Source organism: Pezoporus occidentalis, unplaced genomic scaffold (genome assembly GCF_034315485.1).
Source record: "Pezoporus occidentalis ecotype Australia unplaced genomic scaffold, CSIRO_AGI_Poc_V1 ctg177, whole genome shotgun sequence".
NCBI lineage: Eukaryota > Metazoa > Chordata > Aves > Psittaciformes > Psittacidae > Pezoporus > Pezoporus occidentalis.
Window position 1 is genome coordinate 503,593 of NW_026913607.1, and position 16,028 is coordinate 519,620.

General features: G+C 41.9%; 1 protein-coding gene across 1 annotated transcript in view; it reads left to right on the forward strand.

Annotated features, from left to right (window-relative positions):
* The window catches only part of PTGFRN (prostaglandin F2 receptor inhibitor), a 74,692-nt gene that overhangs the window by 27,959 nt on the left and 30,705 nt on the right, over positions 1–16,028 (forward strand). Inside the window, exons 2-4 of the mRNA XM_062614654.1 lie at positions 10,645–11,010; positions 11,862–12,281; positions 15,000–15,383. Of these exons, the coding sequence (XP_062470638.1) occupies positions 10,645–11,010; positions 11,862–12,281; positions 15,000–15,383 (1,170 nt within the window). The remainder of the gene's footprint in view (positions 1–10,644; positions 11,011–11,861; positions 12,282–14,999; positions 15,384–16,028) is intronic.

The following is a 16,028-nucleotide window of genomic DNA, read 5'->3' on the forward strand; positions in this document are numbered from 1 at the left end:
ATGCCTATTTTAAAGCCAGCTGTTTTGCAGACCCATGTGGGTGTAATTTTATTTAATTGCCTGTATAGGTTACGCTCTTTGTACCTTCTAGATGGCATTTAATGTCCATGGCCTCTCATCTTTTTCTTACCTGGACCTCTTTCCTCCTTTTGCCCCTCCGAACTGCTGATCCTCCCCTTTGCAAGAGGGAAACAAATATAATGAAAAATGTTCCTTCCTGAAACAGAAGTAATTTCACGTGCCTGCTTTTTCTTTTTTTTTTTTTTTATGCCAGAGACCAGGCTTGCTGCCTTTTCAAGGTTAAGAGAGCTTCTCATTGTTCAGCACCATAGCAAATAATAAAAGCTCAGCAGCAACAAATACTTGTAAATACCTTGCAGTCCTGTTCTCAGTTACAGAATTAGTTATGTAAATCTTGTATTAAATGAGGAAGAGCCCTGATGTCTCCTAGGTCATATTCTGTGTGTGCACGCATGCGTACAATTCCTTCTTGTCTAGGAGGAAAATATCTCTGCTCCTAACACGCAGGCTACATAGAGATTAGCATACTAAACAGTATTGCTCTGTATGACCTGAAATTGGCTTTTGAGTGCTAATTGGATCTATGGGCTTTGAGAGAAGGGGTCAGGCAACTCTGGCTTCTGGTTTTCTAGGTTGCAGGTAGCAGTATGAATATAGCGGTGGTGTAGGTGCCTTGGTAAAGACCTCATGGGGGCTCCTGAGCTACAGGGGTACCAGCTGATAGGGCCCAAGCTAAACTGTCTGCTTTGCATTTGCTTATGCCTTTTTTCTGGCTGTACGTATCTTTCTGTTTTCATCTTAATATAAAGAAACAGTGTGATAAAGTGAAATGAGCACTAAGCCTGACAACAGGAATGCCTGTGGTGTGTTCCTAATTGCTCTTGCTCCTACTGCATGAGTTTGGTCTAGTTGGTTAATTTGTCCAAGCTGGCAATAGGTGTGCTACTGCACTTAATCTCTGTGTGCACAGGCACTCATTTTCATGCTGTAACACCCATTCTGTGTGCATCTGTTGTTGGCATTTTTAGTGTGGCTGCTTGCTTGGAGATTATTTGGTGAAATATTATACAGTGAAGGTAGGACTGTTTAGATAATTAAATTACAGATGAAAAGGATTACTCTATAAACACTGAGATCCATCCCATCACTGGCTCCTATGGCTACAAATCAATTGTCAAGCATGGAGCTAAGGTGGGCCAGTGCCATATGCTGCCTTGTTCAGCAGTTCCAGCAGCCTTGCTGCCCAGCCACCTCCGTCCATAATCTCCTACCACAGACAGACTGAAGCTGCCTTTCAGGATTTACATCAGAAAGTGTGAGAGCCCAGTATGTGTGTCGGGTTGTTCAGCATTGTGGCTGCTGACGTTTGTAATCAGGCTTCCCTCTGTTGCTGTTTTTGCTGAACCCTGCTTGATGCCTTTGTTCATCCACTGGAATGCTTGCTGGAAAACTTGTATCTGTGTAATGAGATTTGAAATGATCCCCAAAACCAATTTTTGAGGAGGTGGAGGTTAAGATTTTAATAATATCTGGATTATGAAAGCATATGGCTTTTTTTTTTTTTAAAAAAAATCTCATCTTCTGATCCCTTTGAGATTTAACTTGGCTTTAAACAGGACTATGTTTGGTATGGATGGTGTGTTAAGTTAAATTGCAGTGGATGAGTGCTACGGAATTTAAGCAGGTAAAAAAAACTCTAAAAAACACTACCAGCAGGAAACCAAACAAACGCCCCTCCCCCCAAACAAAAATAAAATCCCAAACCACAACCCCTCAAAACCCCCTGCACCCCTCAAAAAAACAACCAACCAAAAAAAACCCCACCAAAACTCAAAGCAAAACAATGACCCTACAAAAACATCACACAAAACCCCCACTTGTTTTTGTTTTCTTTGCTTTTTTGTTTCAGTATAATTGTCAATAAAAAGTAAAAGACTTCATATTGGATTCAGCACTTCCTATATTTGAAAGCATTTTGAGCAATGGAAATGGTTAGTCTCTGCCCAGAGGAAATGGCAGTATAAAGTGAATGGATTTGGACAGCTCTGCACAGTTCCAACTGCTTTGGAAAAGATTTAAGATAACAGATAAATGCAAGTTAATGATGTTTCAGAACAGCACTTATTTTAATTCCATATATTCCAGTTTGAGGACTTTTTTAAAATTGGTAAATGTTTTCACTCCTCTTGAGTTGGAATTAGTGTTACAGCTTTTAAACTGTGTCTTCCTCCCCACTAAAGAAAGCGTGAAGATACTTTAGATACAGCATTTCTGCGAGTATTTACAGCTTCCAACTGTGCTAGCTCTTCAGCTTTGAGTTGTGGTCCTTACTGCTTTGTCAACTGTTTTCCTTAGAATGTAACATATTGAATGTCTCCTCTGGCAGCACAAATTACTTCCAAAGCAAAAAAAAAACCAACAAAAATCACCTGTCTTGCATGGAGGTCTAAATGCCATCGCTAGAGGCCCTGGACTTTTTGGTCAGATGTCACCAGGTAACCTAAATGGGTTTCTCTGCCAGAGTAGGATAAAAATGGAGTTTTGTGAGACTATTTGGAGGTAAGTAAATGAAAGTCGTTAGCAGAGACAGGTATTCCAGATGAGGCCCAGGAAGAAGCAGCATATTGACTCTTGTATTTCATTGCTTTTTTTTCTTCTTCCCTTTTTATTCTCGGCTATTCTGGGGGCTTATCAAAAGTAGTTCTTTTGATACAGCCTTTTATCTTCAACTGTCAGTCAGTGGTAGGGAAGGGAAATAGAGATGGAGTTGTTTGACTCTCAGAGGAATCTAAAACACAGTCTGTACTGTTATCTCTGTGTGTGCTAGATGTTTGTTCTGTTTGGACCAGTGGTGCCACAGTTCTCTGCCTGCCAGGGGCTGCTCTGTTTGACAAACTAGCCTTCTGCTTTGCACAGCTGGGAAAGTTTTAGATGGCTTATCCTTTCCCCTCTGCCTGCTGTATGCCTTGCTTTACCTTCCAGTAGCATACCTGTCCCAGTGACTGGGAAAAAGTGGTGCACAGTGGGATCTGTGCTGTCAACAGCTGGCAGTGGTGTTTTAAATTCTAATTAGTACTGCATAGGGAACATGGTTACTGCCTTACAAGCTCCCACTGTAGTTTATGGTCTCCTTTTATTGTAGCAGGTATAATCCACAGAAACACTTACAGTAAATTCCCATAGCTCATTTTGGCAGGGAATTGAAATGGCTTGCATGCTTTGGTGGAAGAGGTCTTCAAAAGGGTGGAGCTGTACAATTCTTTATTCCCAATAGCCCAAGAGATGGCAAGAGAGGCAATTCTACCTGTTGCATTTGCCTTAGCAGCGAGACATGGCAAAGGAAGGCCTTCCTTCTTATGAGGCAGTTCAGTGAAGTTTTTCCAAAGCAATTATATTTGGGCAGTGATCAGATGATCTGCTGAATATCTGCAGTGATACAGTGTTTTATATGGTGAAGTACTGTTCTCTTACTATCCTTGTCTTTTTAGATAAGGCCTTCTGTCTGCTGTTTTCAGATCTGAACTAGACAATTACTATGTAGTTATCCAAAGCAATATGGTCCAAACAGTTCTGTTGGGCAGAACAGATCAGATCAGACTTGATAGATGTTAATCTGGCCCAACTGGGCCAGATGTGGCTGGTGTGTTTTGTGTATTTAGGGTAGGAGTGATATTAGCTTTTTTTGGTGGGTTGTGTTTGTGGTTCTTTTTTTTTAAAGAGTAGGGGAGAAGGATGGAAAATCTGTTTAGTTTTAATGCTGAGCTCAGGTGATTGTCTCGCTAGGTTTCAACTATAATCATAGAATCATAGAATAGTTAGGGCTGGAAAGGACCTTAACTGAACTGTTTGGCTAATCTAGTGGCCTTCTACGATGGAGTGACTGCTTTGGTGAATAAGAGCAACTGATGTCATCTACCTTGACTCTGGTAAGGCTTTTAGCACAGTCCTTGTCACTAAACTGGAGAGAGAAGGGTTTGATGGATGGACTACTTGAAGGATAAGGAGCTGGCTGCATCTAAAGAGTTGCCCTCAATGGCTCACTGTCCAAAAGGTGATCAGAAAAAGCTATGTCCCTCATGTGTCTGTATTAAGACTGATACTGTCCAGTGTCATCATTAATGACACAGACAGTGGGAATGAATGCACTGTCAGTAAGTTTGTGCGCAACAGCATCCTGAATGGTGCAGTTGATTTGCTGAAGTGAAGGTATGCCATCCAGAGAGACCTGTTGAGGAGTGGGCCCATATGAACGTCATGAGGTTCAACAAGGCCAAGTCCTTCACCTGGATCAGGGGAATCCCCTTTATCAGTGCAGCCTGGGGGATGAAGGGATTGAGAGGAGCCCTGTGGAGAAGGACTGAGGATACTGGGGACTATAAAAATGGACTTGAGCGAGCAGTGTATGCTCACAAACCAGAAAGCCAACCGTATGCTGGGTCGCATCAAAAGACATGTGACCAGATCAAGGGATGTGATTCTGCCCCTCTGCTCTGGTGAGACCCCACCTGCAGTACTGTATCCAGCTCTGGGGCCCCCAGCACAAGAAAGGCATGGATCTGCTAGAGAGAGTCCAGACGGGGGCTGGAACACCTCTTCAATGAGGAAGAGCTGAGAGAGTTGGTAGTGTTTAAGCTGGAGAGAGCTGAGGAGACCATATTACAGCCTTTCGAGGCTTAAATGGATCTTACAAGAGAGATGGAAACTTTTACCAAGGCTGATAATGACAGGACAAGGGACAACAGTTTTAAACTGGAAGAGGGTAGGTTTAATTTGAACATAAGGAAGAAACTCTTTACTGTGTGGGTGGTGAGGCACTGGCACAGGGTGCCCAGAGGAGCTGTGGCTGCCCCATTCCTGGCACTGTTCAAGGCCAGGTTGGATGGGCTTTGAGCAACCTGGTCTAGTGGGAGGTGTCCCTGCCTGTGGCAAAGCGGTTGGCACTAGGTGATCTTTAAGGTCCCTTCAAACCCAAACCATTCTGTGGTTCTCTGATAATTAAGAACTGTGTCCTTGTGAAAGCCTTGTGGTTTGCTTAGGTGTATTTGAAATCCCTTTCTTGGGGGTAGTGGGTGAGGGGTGAATGGGGAAGACAACAGGTCATTACTGTGCTGCAAAATATGTTGCTTTAACCTTTTCATGTGAATCTTAATCCACATGGTATAGATGGAGTCCATCAGGAAAGGTGGTTGCGTTTTCACCCAGTGCTGGAGATACAGCTTTTCTGAGATATCTCAGATGGTTTTGGAGATTAGAGCAATCCAGCAGCCTTGCAGTTTGATAGCATTTCTGAGGCTTCACTTAAGATGCAGGATGTGTTTCTTCATCCTGATAGAGATAATGGGTTTTAAGCAATTACACCCAGGCTAATTCCTTTTGATAAGAGCTCTACATTATCTAAAAAAGAATCCTAACCGCCTGGGAGAGAACAATGTAAATATCTCTCTCATGGACTGTTTCATTCGCTCTTCTCTGATATCTTCAGATGATATGCCACAGATCTTTCAGGCCTTAAAAATCTGTCAGTCTTTTTTTAGGTGTGGATGTGTGTCTGGTGGGACAAAACAAGATGCAAAATCAAAATATTTCTTTTTCCCCCTCCTCCACTTGTAAAATGGCTTAGTATGTCTCAAACCATGTAGTTAAGTAGTGCAGGACAGGAGTGGGACATTTGGGATTTTGCTAGAAATAGGAGGCAGAGTGCACAGCTTTAATGGTGGGGAATCCATTGCTTATTCTCCTATGTGGCACTAGAAGGGTTGTCCCTGCTCAACCCCCTCATTTACACACCGCTGAAGCAAAGTGGTGCCTAGATTGAAAATAAATGGAGGGGTTCAGGGAGGGAAAAGTCATTACCACCACTTGCTAAGTTGGCTGTGGTATCTTTTTCCTGTCATAAACTGTTGTGAATTTGAGAGGACTGCTGTGTTTCCTTCCCAGATATGGTAAAGTTTAGTCAGCAAATGAAATGACCTTTTGTTCAGAACACTCTTTTGAGATGAAAGGCATCAGCAAAGTTGTTGCTGTGTCTCCCGTGACTGCCTTTGTTGAGGAGCTGGACTGTGTGTTCTAAGTCTTCCTGATGCAACGTCTGGAGTGCTTAGTCTGAGCCAATTTACTCATTCTTCAGCTCTTACATTTTGCCTTTAACTGGCTTCCTACTGCATGTCACATTGCATTCTCCTTTGGCTGGTGGATGTAGAGAGCAAACCTGCCCCTCTGGGCTGCTAAGAGAACTTGTTTGCTTATTAGAGCTGTCTAGTGCAGGGTGGAGGAAGCACCTTGTGCAAGAGAGTGTTGAAGCAGAAGCGTGTCCTTTGCAATGATAATACCTTCTCAGCCTTGCAAGCAACTCCACAGATACTTCTCATCTTTTTCTTTCATTAATGATACATAGGTGCAGAACCTGTGTGAAGATGAAGCTCCTGAAAGACTTTTCTCATCTAGAGCAATGCCCCTAATGCAAGAGGAAATCCTCACCAGCCCTTTTCTTGAGGAACTGTTATCATTTGTTGAAGAGTTTAAACATATCACTTGTTCTGTAGATCCTGCACAATTTTGCTGGCTTGTTTTCTTGATTTTCCTAAAAATGACAGGTTGCTATTTAATGTGCTCAGATTGACTTCACAACTTATCTATTCAGTCATCTGCTTTCCTTGATATCCTTTTTGAAAGGATTTCATTTAATGACAGCAATGAGATGGTGCATCTAGGTGATGAGGTAAATTAATGTGAGTATTTCATGGACCATTGCTAGGGAACAAATACTAGCTCCAAAATGCCTAAGTTATGTCTTGGCTCTCTTGTCACTGTATTATTGAGATGGCAGGCCCCAGTTTATTAAGTTGAGCCATACTTTGCCTGTGTTCCTGATAGATTATTTCATGCATTTCCTTGGGAGAATCCTCTAATTGAGCTGCTTGACAAACAGCCATGACAGCTCTGTGGTTGCTCTACTTTTTGGATGTTTCTTGGCCTAAGCCTGCAAAAGGATCAGTGTTGCCTGGTAGTCCTGTCACCTAATGAGCCCAAGAAACAAATCCTATCCCTTGTGTTTGTGTGCTGGCATAGTTACAGGAGCTCCATTATCTTTTGTTTTGGAAAACAAAATTGCAATTTCATCTGGTGGTCTGGTAAAGTTTTGTATTTGGGCTTTTAATAGCGTGCTCAGGCAGGTTTGATGTCCAGCATTGCAGTTTATGATACCGAGCCAGTTACAGAGTTCCTGCTAAATACAAATCTTTGATGGTCTCAGTGATACTGAAAAATACTGAATTGTCAAAGTTATGTTGTTTTCTGTCACTAGTGTGTACACTGCTCTGTCCTGCTCCATCTGTTACTACCATTAAATGGGATTCAAATGAAATCACTATGAACATGTCACCTTATATTAACAGTGAAATATATTAGGTGTCATGGAAAATAAATGTTTCCAACAAATTTACAGTGTTTGTAGCTCTTGCATCATGAATGCTGAACCTGGATTGCTTTGGGAGTGTATGTGAATAATATGGAGCACTGCAAGAATAAAACATTTGTAAAAGCTTCTATTTTTTTTGCCAGAGTAATATGGAACTCACCTCTTGCCAAGATCAGTGTATGTAGCTCTGTGTCTTCCACTGCAGTTACATGAAATGTTAATCCCTGATGCACAACAAAGAACTTAACACTCTGTTCAGTACCTAGGGATTCTCTTGCTGTTCACTGTTGCAGCACAAAAGACAGAACCCCGAATTCAAGCTTGCTAGATACTGAGTGTCCTGGGTTGCCTAGAAATGCAGCTCACCCTTTGGAGTGTCTGCCCTGCACATGCTCCTCCTTACCTGTAGTCATGGCACAGGAGGTGCTCTGCAGTTAAGTTCTCATTCTCTTACGTTGTGATACTGACTCTGCTCCTGCCTTAGAAGAATCCTGATTAATCTTCTCAGTAACAAATGTTATTGCTTGCAGAGAATAAAAGTATAAATGCTACAGATCTCTTCTCTTCTGCAGCCTGTGCCTCTACCCTCCTTCCAACTTTGTGTTAAACTGGAATTGCTTGTGCAACTGTGCTGTGAGAAGGGGGATAGTCATCGCTTCACATCAATAGGCTACGGTCTCTGAACAGATCCATTGAGGAGTCCCTGCGCCCACATCTTTCCCTTTGGCCTGCCTTCTCTTATGAAGGTGCTAATCACCCCCTACCTTCATTTACTGTCAAATGGTCTTTAGTGACATTGGAAGAAGAGAAACTGAGCTGTCGGTGCTAATCTCAAACACAAATGTGCAGCTCTTGCCACATTAGTCATGCCTTCGTGACCTCTAGGTTGGATTAGTGCAGTGGTGGTAGGTAGGTGGTAGGTGATATGTGGGTCTACAGCTAAAGACACATGCAGAATAGTGTTGTCTACTTGTTTTAGTGTCACAGGAGAGTATTTTCTAGAGAGATGTCAGTGTTTGAGGGGTGCCCTCAGTCAGGATCCTGTGCTGACTTCTCACAGTGGTCTGCTGGAAGCTGGTTTGACTGTCAGGCAGCACTTTAAAGCTTACCTGCTGCTCTAAGAGGGTAAGTTGAAAGATTGAATAGGGCTCCAACTTAAGACCTAGTAAGGAAATACATCAAGAGTCCTGCAGCTTTATTTTTTGTTAGTTATTTTTATGTACCAATGATTTTACTATATGGTGCTTGTGTTTAGAGAGATAGCCTTAAAGACATCTGATTGTGGAACATTACATAGTGGAGGTCTTCTGCTCTGATCTCCATATGAATGGTGCAGAGAAGTCCAGCTTCCTTATTAGGGCTAGTCAATCATTTGGTCAAGTACATAATAACCATCTTCTGGGAGGGATATAAGGGGTGAGAGATTAACCCCAGTCTGCATTACAAGTAAGTTTCATGAAGTATTCAGGTTGAATACAGAAGGTCATGGCAATGACGAAATTGGAATATTATGACTGTTATGTTATGGTGTCCCTGCCCACGGCAGGGGGATTGGAACTTGATGATCTAAAGATCTTTTCCAACCCTAACTATTCTATGATTCTGTGATTCTATGATTCTATGACTGAGCCTGTCCATGTGAACAGCCTGCAAATCAAAGAGTTAGGAACCGGGGAGGTAAAGCCAGTGTCAGCCCTTGGTTCAGCTGTTTGCTGAGCAGCAACTGGGGATAAAAATACACTTTTTGGTGGTTTAGTGGTTTCTGTCCATGAGACTAACTTCTTTCACACACCTGGATACCTCTTGGCATGATGGTCCTAAGCCTGTGAGTGGGGTCTTAATCTGCAGCAAGAAGACATACAGAGTGATAGGAAGGGAAAGGCTCAGCAAGTATATTGGTGTTCATGTCCCAGTGTAGCTGGTGAATTAGAGCAGTTGTGGGTTGTTGGACTTAGTGTGTTGGGTGTTTTGTTTGTTTAAATTTGGCTTTGCCTCTGTGGTATCAGCTCAGCCTTTTGGTCTGACTGCTTTTGATGTTATTATGGCCACTGTCTTGGTTTTAGCAAGATTTGTCCTTCAGCGTTCTGACTTCTCCTCTTCTACCTGGCTCCTAAAATACTTTGCTAAGGATACAGAGGTGGTGGGATGCAGTAGGCTGTTCATGTGTGGAGACTGAGTTTAAGTGGTAACCCTCTCATTCTGAAAAGATTTCTCTGGTTGGGACTATGAATCAAATTGGTTTGTTCTTTTAGGAAGTAAGAACCTGCTAAAATCCATGCACACTGCTGCAGTTATACTTTGGGATACAGAGCCAAATCAACCAGAAAATTCTCCTGCTGCATCTTTGCCAGGTCCTCTAGCTACTTGAAGTGGATCACACTTCAAGTAACATGCTGTTCTGCCAGCCTTCTGCAGAAAACTGCTCTTGTCCCTCTAGCATTGTAGCAAGACAAGGTCCATCCTGACAGGTTCCGACATGGTCTTGAACACTGTGTGTTCCTCTGATCTGTAGGGAGCCTCCTCTGCTCATGCTGCCCTGTTCTGGGACTTCCACCAAAGAGGAAATGTGTGCTAGAAACAGATGTGGTTGCACAAATCTGTTCAAGCAAACTGTGTTGAAATCTGCTCTTACAAGTCAATTAGGAAGGTGAGGAAGCTCACCTGCGTTAGAGAAAAGCCACGGCTCTTCAGGGCAGAAATGACTGCACATTTTTGGAGGAAGTCAACTTACTGTGCTTATGGCCCTCAAGCGAGGGAAGAATTAGTTTCCTACTTTGAACCCTCTACTGATGTCAGGAGAAGTCTTATAAAAATGTCTGGCTAAGTTATGCCCTCAATTTAGTAATGAAAACCACTTATTAGTGGTGTTTAAGCATCTTGAATAGCACTTAGCTTGTAGTAGAGAAACTGGTACACGTTGGATCTATGGCTACTTCTCTCACTTTTTTTTATTTTTTATTTTTCTTCCTCCTCATAGTTTTCTCTCTTGCAGTATTTTGTTATTTATGTGTTAAGTAATGAAACAAAGATTGTACTCTATAAAAATAGAGCGTTTAAGTTCTCCTGCTCCAATGAGATTACAAATTACTGGGAAATAGTGGTTTTACTACTTCTAGCTTTCTGCAGTGAGATTCCCAATCTTATTCTATGCTGTCCTGGTAATTCCTTTGTTAACTGTGTGTTTTTCTCTCTATCTTCCTGCCTAGCCGTCTGCAGAGGGCGTGTTGTGAGGGTTCCCAAAGGTCCTCTTATTCGAGTCGTGGGAACGGAGGTGGAGATCCCTTGCAGTGTTAGTGACTACGATGGACCCAGTGAACAGAACTTTGACTGGGAATTCTCCCAGGAGACTGACTTCCTAAGGATAGTGAGTACCTGGGATTCTACATTCACCTCTGAGGAGTACCAAAACCGCGTAGGCTACGGGGATATCAAACTGAGACGGATCAGCAATGATGCTGTGGAACTTGTGATTAGAAACATCCAGCCAACTGATCAAGGGAGATATAAATGCTCCACACCCAGCACTGATGCCACCGTTCAGGGAAATTATGATGCGGAGGTCCAAGTGAAAGGTATTTCTGAAGAGTGAGGTGTGCTCTAAATTTGTTTTTGATATTGATTATAGATGTGCTCTTAAGAATGTTGAACTTCTGTTGCTTATGAGCATTGTGATTATTTTTTTCCTCCTCTTCTTGTTTCTGTTTAATTCTTCTAAAGCCAGCATCAAAAGTTGGGAAGTGTGATAGCAAAGGCAAGTGAGGTGAAGAAACAAAGAGAGGCTGTTTACTATAAACACCACTTTACTTGTTTCTGTCTAGTAAAGACGTAAATAAAAATGGGAAAACTAAGCAGAAAGATTTCTGAAGATGTCTGCAAATATTTAATATCCCTAAGCCTCTGGGTAGAGAGGCTAACTTCAGGTAAAAACCAGCCTGTCTTCTCTTTCATTTATAGCGTCATTTAGGGATCCTTCTGAATGAAAGAAGTAATCTTTATTTTCCTCTTTAGCATGATGATACTGCAGTCATATCCTAACTTTGCTCTCTCATTTAGGGCTCTTCAGTAATAACTTAGGAGGCTATTTTTTTCAAGTCTCTTTATCTTTTACTCCCATGAAAATCAAGATGGTTTTCTGGATGGGAATAGTCAAAATGATGATGTTTGGATAAGAAACTAAAGTAAGGGGAAAGATAAATGAATTTGAATGCTTGTCTTGGCTTGTTTCAAATGAAGCACTTCCTTTTAATGGATTTTCAGCTGAATTTCCTTGTTCCTTGAATATATTTATGTGTGGAAGAAGGAATGATTGGCCAAGTGTTTCTCTGTGGCAGTTTTATTGCCTTATATCTGGAAAGGTCAGCTTGAGTGTTCTTTTTTTGATTCTGTTTTATGATGCTTGTGTCTTTGATCTTTTTTTTAATAGTGATTTCCGATGGCTTATCCGTGAGTGGTTCAAAAGCACGTTCCTCAGTGTCTCTCAGGCTGTCTGAGGGTGACTCCTTCAAGCTGCACTGCTCAGCAATTACCACCTCACAAGAGCACACTCATCTGCATATGACTTGGCAGAGCAAAAATGGATCAACTTGGTGCGATATCCTGTCTTTGACTCATGAGGGCAAATTCCAGCCAGGCCCTGGCTACGAAGAGCGCTACCATAATGGAGATATTCGCTTGGACACGGGGGCAAATGACGCATACTGGTTATCTGTGTCCCAGGCCTTGTCAGTGGATGAGGGTGTCTACAGATGCCTTGTGAGTGAGTGGGTAAGAGGGGCAGATAGCTCATGGCAGAAGATTCAGGAGAAGAGCGTGGAGATAGCAAGTGTGGCAATCCAGCCCACTGGTGAGTGTTACTTATGGGCTGGGGGTCACACCTTGTAGCTACAGCAGTGCTGTCTATACTGTGATACTTTGAGAGCAGAAACTGGCTGAGCTGAACTAAATGAGGTTGTGTTCCAGGAGAACCTAGAGTACTGTTTGGAGATCTGGTCTGTTTATATCTGAGCTGATAGAAAATGCTTGACATATTTTTTTCTAGCTTCTATTTTGGGGAGAAGGGGGATGATGCATGGAAGCATTGACTTGGACTTCTTAGATGCCTAGATCAAGATTTTATCTCATGCTTAGTTCACGTCAGATTTTTTCTGTTTTTTTTTTTTTTTATATTTCTTATTGTATTTAACCCCTGAGCACTCCAAACCTTCCCTCTGCTCTCTCACTCCACAGGGCTGTCCCATGGCACTAAACAACTGGACTTCCCCTGTAAAAGTCGCTTGTGATTCAGTGACAGATATGAAGCTTTCCTGTATGTTGTTTATTAAAAAATCATAAAAAGAACAAGATAAGCAGTGATAATTTAACATGACAAATTATCCAGTGATTTTTATCACGAGCACTGGATCACTGGTCTGATTGCTCCATTGTGTTGGCAGGGGTCTAGGACAATAATGGTTCTGTTAAACACAACATTGCATTCTTGACTAAGGAGACAAAAATATATATTGTGCTGTGCAGAAGATATCCAGATATCCCTGCCCATACTGGTGTCAGCAATAGATACACCTAAGCACTTAATTGTATTAGCATTACCACTGCTAGCTGGAGGAGGGAAAGTGAGGGGTGATGCATCTTGACATTCAAGAGGTGGAAAAACAGGCAGTGATTGTACGTCAGATATGTGAGATTATGACGCAATTTTAAAAGTGTTCAGACACTTCAAAGGCTATCTTTTCAGTTTTGTAATCCTTTAATCCCTATAGGAAGAAACCAGAACTGCTGGGTTTTTCTTGGTATCTCATCTGGATGTAGTTTTAGTACCTTGATGGTACTTAGACTGTGAAATCTGACAGGATCAATCTGTGTCCTCTTTTTCAGGGTGCCTGTTACGCAGTAAAGCTTGCAGGTGCTTTCTGCTGAGGCAGGCCTTGCTTAATTAAGAGCTGTAATTCTCTATTTTGTCACACTTTTGAAGAGCTTGGTTTAAGTAGGTGGGGTTTAATCAATGGCTAAAACCAGGAAGATAGCCAGGACCAGTGCAGTTTTTTAATGTGGTTTGGATGTGTGGTTTTCTTTGTGTTTGTTTTTTGTTTGTTAGTGAAGTATTTGCCTTCCTTTTTAGTTCAGGCACTGGCACTCTGTTGGGACATGGAGGCTTTTTTTAAAGTTATGCTAAATGGAATAGGTTACACTCCAGCAAAACGTGGGAATTTTTACCCATGCATCCTGTAGTAGGACTTGAAGTTGTAAATGCAACTTGAAGTTTTAAATGAAACAATCAGCTATGCCTGGTAGTTTCACTTTCCTCATTCTCACCTGCTGTAACCTGTAGAGTTAAATCTGTAGAAACAAAATTAAAAATCCCAAACTAAAAGATGAATTAACATCTCTAACAAATTCATGCACAGGTTACTTGTGTAACTGTGTAGTAGGGTTTTTTTTCTGTTGCTCTTCTATCTACTTGCTCATCACTTCTGTCTCCTAAAATCATGATGTCTATGGGCCCAACTTTGTTCTTGTATGTCTTTTTTTAATAGTGCTTTGCACATTAGGTACATAACTGAGGCCTTTAGACATGTCTGTAACAACAGCAAAAAAAGCATTTGAGAATATATGTATGGGTAAACTCTTTTTTTAGAGTTCTTCTGTATGCATTCACTGCCAGATTCTGAATGCCTGTCACTATTTCATGAAGACAGAAGTTGTCTCTCATTCCTGATGATAATCCTAGAAAGCTTTTACAGATGGGTACCTATCTGTAAAAACTATGTAGAACATAGTTTTACATAGAAGTCACCAATTTGCACCAGAGTCATGGCTGCCTATTTAAGGCAGCAATCTGTATTATTGCTTTTGGTCTTTGTCATAGATCTGCTGGGAAGAGCCACTGCTCTAGCAGCCCTGTCTACTGGTCTCAGTTGAGACTTTAAGAGCAGCTGCATTACAAACTGTGGGAGTGGTGCTGTGCTGAGATCCAAATCTAATCTTTAGGCAATGTAGAATGAGGGAATGAGCAAGTGAAGACGTGGTGACCTGGTGAATGATTTGCATTAAGGTTTACAAACAACACATACAGCATCCCTGTTTCACCTCTAACCAGTAACTAAGGCCAGCTTTTCTACTCCTGGTCTTGAAACTTTCATTCCGTGGGTTTCTTTTAACAAGCTGTGGCTAGCCTGATAACCTGCAGAATGCAGAAGGTTCCATTTGAATGCTGGCTAATGACCATATGTGCTGGCCATAAAAATAGTGGCCAGTGGAGGAGAACAGATGTATTTTAAGTGGCTATTGGCATTGCTTTAAAGTCTACAGTGAGTGTTGGTCAGAGCAGTAAGTGGAGGAGTTGGCAGTATAAAGAGTTATTGCTGCCTTCTGTTTGCTTTTGTTTCATGTCTCTGCAACACACCTGAGATCATGTAGCTCAATATACTGCAGACATTTGAAGGTAAGGCTACTGAGCAGTTTCAAAAGCTTCTGTAATAGAATATGAAGTCCTGAATAAGTTACAGTGGGCTTTAAAAACAAAGTAATTTTTTTTTTAAATTTTTATCTCTTCATTTCTAAGCTCTAGATGTGGTCATCTCAACAAGCAATGTGTCTGTGACTGAAAGAGATTCCCTGGATCTTACATGCAACATCACAACAGACCGGAGTGGTATTTTCCAAGCAGAGGTGATGTGGTATTTTTCTGCATCACCTGATGCTACCTTGTCAGATGCTCAGGTTTTGCTGAGCGTGAACCATGATTCTGTTGTCAGCGATTCAACTCTCATCAGCCTGAGCCATGTTGATAGGAACTCCTATCGCCTGTTGGTACGCGATGTGGATGTGGGAAACTCTGGCTACTACTTCTGCCAAGCGGCTGTCTGGGTGCCACTGCATAACGGGAGTTGGCATAAGGTGGTGGAGAGAACATCTGCACCTGTCAGTGTGATGGTGACAGCATTAGGTAAGTGATTCTGCTTTCAGAGTTCATGGGTAATATGTCGCTCATTCCTTGGTCCCATCTTGATCCTGCAAGAGAGGATCTTGCGGAAACTCTTCTGCACAAGTTTCTCTTTTGCTTGCACCTGTTATCTATGTAAAGTATCTCTCTCACATATAAAAATACTGATGCTACAGAGTTTTGGATTTGTACATTATAGGTCTTACGGCATGTCCCACTTATGCATTCCACTTTCTGGTGTCAACAGTCTGCACCTGGGAAATAGAACTTAAAAGCCTGCCTTGTTTTCTAGGGCCTGAAGCTGCCCTTCTTGTCATGTTGTCCCCTTCCACTTCCCTCATACCATTAGCAGGGCTCTGATCCAGCAACAGACATTTCTTTCTGAGCTCTGAATGCAGTGGTATCAGATGCTTTCTCTGATCTTTGCAAGTCATATTATAAAAACTATAGAAACTTGATAATGAGAGCTTTCAAAGTTGCTGGGTTTTGTTTTGTTGTTTTAATTGCTAGAGAGGCACACATCCTATTGGTGGATTTAGAATGGAGCATGGCTTTATACTGTTTTATTCTCCTCCCTCTATAAACAAGTAAATTTTTTGAGACCATGTCACAAAGCTGTTGAGTAGTGTGACTGAGTGAGAGAGACCT